The sequence below is a fragment of the Camelina sativa genome, chromosome 7 (assembly GCF_000633955.1).
Source record: "Camelina sativa cultivar DH55 chromosome 7, Cs, whole genome shotgun sequence".
Taxonomy (NCBI): domain Eukaryota; kingdom Viridiplantae; phylum Streptophyta; class Magnoliopsida; order Brassicales; family Brassicaceae; genus Camelina; species Camelina sativa.
The window spans coordinates 1,273,227-1,279,191 of record NC_025691.1 but is presented as its reverse complement, the minus strand read 5'-3'; the positions used below and the strand labels follow the sequence as shown (position 1 = coordinate 1,279,191).

The following is a 5,965-nucleotide window of genomic DNA, read 5'->3' as shown; positions in this document are numbered from 1 at the left end:
GGTAAAGATCGGGCTCCATCTGGTACGATATCATAGTTCTCATGGGAAACCAGGACGTTTTCCCAAAAAAAAACTGAAACTATCATTTTCACATGAAACTAAAATAATATTTCTTTTGATTAACTAAAATTGTGGACGTTGGCTTTGTTTGCTTTATGAACTTGTTTGTACTAAACTCTTAAAAGCTTCAAATTAACTAGCATTAACAAAAATATAAATTAATTTTTACGCGGGAGAGAAGACGAGGTCGTTATGAAGCGGATGACAGTTAAGGGCATAGCCGTAGTAATAATACGCAGCCGTTGACGGCATCAAACCTAAGTTATCATCTGAAGTTTCGATCTCAGTTTCGTAATGTTGACATTTCTATTGACAAAGACAGAGACCATCAATTACTTTGAGATTCTTTGGTCGGCTCTCATTGAAAGTCATAGGCTTATCCCTTGTTCTAAATTTATCTGATTAAGCTTCTGCGATAAGGCGGCTTTCATTAAACACGGTTTCGTGATTAGATATGTGTCTCTGATAAGCCTTTCCTCTCTATATATAGACTATAGCTCGGCTCATCAAATACTCTGTTAGATCAAATCTTTATCGCTTGTTTCTGCAAAAAAAAAAAAAAAAATACTCTGTTCTTTTTTTTATATGGACCGGAGTCACCGTAACAATAAAGATTCCGATCCAATAAATAGTGAAAATGGTTGGCGATTTAAGATATCACGGCAGAGATATCGTTGAATCAATGGAAACTAGCAAAAGAGAGACGCTGATGGATGAGAAGATCTATGTAGCAGTGTCAGGCAAAAATCTAGAGGGCAAGTCTAGTCTTGTTTGGGCTATAGAGAACAGTGGAGGCAAAGAGTTTTGCATCGTCCATGTTCATAAACCTATCCAGAACTCAGTTTGTAAGTAAACTAAATCTCCTTAGCATTCTTTTTTTTCTTTTTTAATGCAGAGATTAATTAAGGATATTTTGGTTAACTTTGGACTATCTTGTTTTATTCAATTTAAAGCGGGGGCAATGTTGGACGACAAAAAATTGCGGGTTTATAGAAAAGACAAGAAGAAAGCTCACAAGAAGTTGGACACGTTCTTTCATATATGCAGGCAATTGCAGGTATGGTTACTTCTTATCCAAGTGTTTTGATGGTAGAAGATAGATTTGGTTCTAAATTTCAAGTTAAATCGTGTGAATAGGTCAGCGCAGAGATAGTATATATTGAAATGGATTCGGTAGAGGAAGGTATCCTCCAATTGATATCTCAGCGTGGAGTTAGGAAACTCGTCATGGGAGCAGCAGGTGATAGACACTATTCAATGTAGGTTGTTATTTGGTGTATTAGACTAAGACTTCTTTTGTTATCGAAAGAGACTAAAAACAGATCAGTGAATGAATTAAAACGTTGATTATGCAGGAAAATGAGAGACTTACAGTCCAAGAAAGCTATTTACATTAACAGAGAAGCGCCTGCTACTTGTCAGATATGGTTTACGTGCAACGGATACCTAATTAGTTCAAGGTTTGGCTAATTAATTAAGTCATTTCTTCATATTTTGTTGTGTTAGCTGAACATACTATAGATATTCACTGTTGAGGATTGGTCTTTGACGTTTACTTGTCTCACAAGTCATACTACAATGCAGGGAAGCTAGAAGAACAGAGAACTTGTATCTAGAATGTGCATCGTCGACAAATTCTTTGATACAATCCGAGGTTACTAGAGGAAGTGAAAGTGTTCCAAGGTCGAGTATAGTTAGAGATGATGATCTGATCAAAGTAGCTGTCACAGAAGCTGAGACTTCCAAAAGGAAAGCACGCTTTGAGGCTTCTAAGCGTGATGAAGCTGAAAAATCAGCAATTGACGCACTCAAAAAGGTAGTATGAAATTTCCACTTAACAAGTTTTTTTTTTGCATAGACGTATCAAACTTTTATAACTCTGTCTACGAAAATTGTAGGCTAAACAATGGGAAACTGCGTATTTCGAGGAGATGAAGCGTAGGAAAGAAACAGAGAAGGTGCTGAGGAAAGCAAAAGAAGAAATAGAAAAGATGAGATCAGAATCCGAGATCCAAATAGCCGAATCTAATATGGTGATAAGAAAGCTTCAAGACAAGTATAGCTTATCAGTGGAAGCGTTGAGAATACTTAGAAAAGAACAAGAAGAGTTGAAGATAGAGCTCAGAGAAGTAACAAAGCTACGCGAGGAAGAGAAGGTGTCTCCCTCTAACCACCGTGAACCGCCTCAGTACTTTATCTGTCCCATTACACAGGTAAAGAAACGTTACAAAAGATCAATGAAAACTACTAAATGATCAAAATGCTGTAATTATAAGAAAGAAACTGTTACTGTTATTTTGTTGCAGGATATAATGGAGGATCCACATGTAGCAGCCGATGGTTTTACGTATGAAGGAGAAGCAATAAGCGGTTGGTTCGAGAGAGGACACGAGACTTCTCCAATGATAAACAAAAGGCTTTCTCACACGAGCTTGGTTCCAAATCTTGCTCTTCGATCCGCAATTCAAGAATGGCTACAAGTTCCAGAATCACTGAACAGACCCTCTTCTTGTAAAGATATAAGTGATTAAATTATTCGTCTTAATGGCCTAATCAGACTGACAAATTAATCATAAATCATAACACTTTCAAAATTTTTGTCAATTCAAGATTCTCTGATTTTATTATTATATATACCTATGCACATTGCGTACAACATAATTAATAGTTGTGACTCTATATTATTACTATATAGTATTGTTGATATATGCTCACTCTTTTGTGGGGTGGTTACCGGTTACGCATGTATATACTAAATATAGATATGATTCACCTTAGATTTTAATATTATGATGAACTATAAGAAGTATTCTACAAAATGACTGAAGTATATTATTATAACGGAGACTGAATTAATTAGTCTTCCATCGTGACGTTTAATATGACGGAGATAACGTCATGAGTGACTCACTATATATTATATTGTATTTGTTAATCATTGTTTGATGCCTTGAAGGCCTGAAGTCATTATTATAAAACTAGTATGATCATAGGGAGAAAAAAAAAAGCAATGGATTCATCAACAACATCCAACATTGCAACTGATCGTTTAACTCAACTAAAATCTTTCGAGGAGACGATGAGAGGCGTGAAAGGCCTTGTTGATTCTGGAATCTCAGAGGTTCCAGCTATGTTCCGTGCACCTCCGGTTATTTTAGCAAGCCCAAAACCACCACTTGCAGCTTCACAGCTCATGATCCCAACCATCGATCTGAGAGGAGGAGTGTACTACAAGAATCAAGATTCAGTCACGCGGAGAAGCGTGGTGGAGAAGATAGGAGATGCAGCGGAGAACTGGGGCTTCTTCCAGGTGGTAAACCACGGGATCCCGCTCGACGTACTGGAGAAGGTGAAAGAAGGGGTTCGGGGGTTTCACGAGCAGGATGCTGAATTAAAGAAACGGTTCTACTCTCGCGACCACACTAGAAAAATGGTATACTACAGTAATTTTGATCTCTACACAGCTCAGGCGGCGAGTTGGAGAGATACCATGTGTGCCTATATGGCCCCGGATCTTCCCACATTAGAGGACTTGCCTCCAATTTGTGGGTAAGGTTTCCATACCAACTGGATGAACTGATCTACAATTTTTTTTTTTTTTTTGTTTTTAGAAAGTTTAGAAAGACTTCCTAATTATTTTGAGGTATCTAATGAAGATGAAGGAAACCCATTTGGATGTAAATGTTTTAAAAAAAAACATGAGCCAGTAAAACCTCTTAAATTTGAATCAAAAGTTTTGTTGTGGCAGGGAGATTATGATGGAGTACACAAAGGAAATAATGAATTTAGGTGAGTTGCTCTTTGAGCTTCTATCAGAGGCTCTAGGGTTGAACCGTAATCACCTCAAGGACATGGATTGCAACAAGTCATTGGTCTTGTTTGGCCAGTATTACCCACCTTGCCCTCAGCCTGACCTTACTCTAGGCTTAAGCAAGCACACCGATTTTTCTTTTCTCTCCATTGTTCTTCAGGGAAATATCGGAGGGCTTCAAGTTCTCCATAACCACCAATATTGGGTTGATATCCCTCCCATCCCTGGAGCTCTTGTCGTCAACGTTGGAGATCTTCTCCAGGTTATATTACTAGTAAACTTTTAGCTTTGTTTCTATTGATATATAGTTTCATCAATGATTTAGACGGAAATGTGACTAACTTTTTTTTTTTTAATTGTTCAGCTTATAAGCAATGACAAATTCACAAGCGTGGAGCACAGGGTGATAGCAAACCGAGCAGCTGAACCGCGGATTTCAGTGCCCTGTTTCTTCAGCACTGTCATGAAGGCAAATCCTCGAGTATATGGACCCATCAAAGAACTAACGTCAGAACAAAACCCTCCCAAGTATAGGGACACCACTATCGCCGAGTTCTCGAGCATGTACGGGTCTAAAGAGCTTAATACCTCTGCGTTACACCATTTCAAGATCTGAGCACATTGACCAATTAAATAAAATATCTTTGTAACAATAATGTTTGTTTTGCGTCTCTCCATGTCAAGACCTGAGTCATTGGTCAAATATCTCTTTTGTAAAATAATGTGTGCAAGTATGTGTTCCAGTCCCATGTGACATGGACCAAATAAAAAGTCTTCGGAAGAAACACACCGTCGGCTCATTGGCTTATTCTCTTTTTTTTTGATAAACCCTATCGGCTGTTCAGTCAGTTTCGGTAGAAACACATCGAAGTGGACTTTTCCGAAGGGCCACCACAATATTTATTCCGAGTTTGGAATGTTTTTCGACTACCTAATGTGAGGAGGTAGTCAGGCCGCCTACATTTCTGACTAACAGGCAAACCAATTAGGTCTTTGACCCAATTGACGGACTTCCCACACAACTATGATTTTTGTTTCCAGGGTGGATCAAACCTAAGTTAGTTTCTTTTAACATTTCCCCAATTCTCCCTTACCACTGGACCACAGTTGTGCGGGCAAATTGGTTTATTCTCATCCAATAAGTTAACATCACAAAGTTAGGAGACTGAATTTAAAAAACTCAAAAGTTAAGAGGGCTATACTATAAATCCCAAAAGATATAGGATTAAACTAAAATTACAAAGGTCAGGAGCTATAGCTATAAAAATCACAATCTTAAGGGACCATAAACTAAAAAGAATAAACTCTTAGGGATAAAAAACTAAAATTCGAAAGATAAAAAAATCCAGTGAGAGAGAAGAGCCGGCGAGATCAGACCACGTCGGGTGTTTCTGCATCACACTCTTTATTTAATGGCGGTTCTCGCTCGAATAAGAAATCCGTAACGGGTTAATTTTTGACTATCTTGTTTTCTTCATTTCAAGCGGGAGCGATGTTCCATGGCCAGAAATTGCGGCTTCATAAAAAAGAGAAAGAGGAAAGCACATAAGAATTTGTAAATTTTTTGTCAATTCAAAATTCTCTGATTTTATTATTATATATGCACAGAGGGTACAACCCAATATGCTTCGTAGTCAGTAGTTATTTACTCTATATTACTAAAGTATTGTTGGTATGGTCACTCTTCTGTGGGGTGGTTACGCATGTACTAAGATCACCTTAGATTTTAGTATTATGATGAATTTTGAACTATAAGTGTTTGTTCCCTAAGAGTTTGTTCTTTTTATGACGAGGAGGTACGTACGTAAAATTAATAATTGTCCTTCGATTATTTTAAACTAATCGTAAAAATTTTGCTTTCCTCTTGAGCTTTTGTATGTTTGCTCTTGATTAGGTAAAGTCTTTTATTATTACGCGACTAAGTAGAGAGTAGACCAGGTCGTTCGAGAGAAAGCGGTTGACCTTGATCTTGATGAGGGGCAAAAATATAAAAGCACATGAAGAAATATATATGAGCTTAGGTAAGCAAGCTTACGCACAGGCTTTGACGACATCAGTTTCTAGAAAATGCCTACCTCAGATTTTCTTTTGACT

The 5,965-nt window shown here is 37.6% G+C and overlaps 2 protein-coding genes across 3 annotated transcripts in view; both read left to right on the top strand.

Moving 5' to 3' along the window:
* LOC104699762 (U-box domain-containing protein 36-like) overlaps positions 533-5,965 on the top strand; it is a 9,788-nt gene continuing 4,355 nt past the window's right edge. The window contains exons 1-7 of one of the 2 annotated variants that reach the window (XM_010415110.2): positions 533-905; positions 1,014-1,117; positions 1,198-1,319; positions 1,416-1,520; positions 1,645-1,876; positions 1,959-2,273; positions 2,367-2,698. In XM_010415110.2, the coding sequence (XP_010413412.1) occupies positions 698-905; positions 1,014-1,117; positions 1,198-1,319; positions 1,416-1,520; positions 1,645-1,876; positions 1,959-2,273; positions 2,367-2,591 (1,311 nt within the window). In that variant the 5' untranslated portion in view covers positions 533-697 and the 3' untranslated portion in view covers positions 2,592-2,698. Of the gene's footprint in view, positions 906-1,013; positions 1,118-1,197; positions 1,320-1,415; positions 1,521-1,644; positions 1,877-1,958; positions 2,274-2,366; positions 2,699-5,965 lie in introns of those variants that run through there. The other variant, XM_010415109.2, reaches the window with a different exon arrangement.
* LOC104699763 (1-aminocyclopropane-1-carboxylate oxidase homolog 8-like) lies at positions 3,067-4,679 on the top strand. The gene is made up of 3 exons (XM_010415112.1): positions 3,067-3,609; positions 3,809-4,133; positions 4,236-4,679. The coding sequence occupies exons 1-3, from the start codon at positions 3,071-3,073 to the stop codon at positions 4,485-4,487; spliced, it is 1,116 nt and encodes a 371-aa protein (XP_010413414.1). The 5' UTR covers positions 3,067-3,070; the 3' UTR covers positions 4,488-4,679.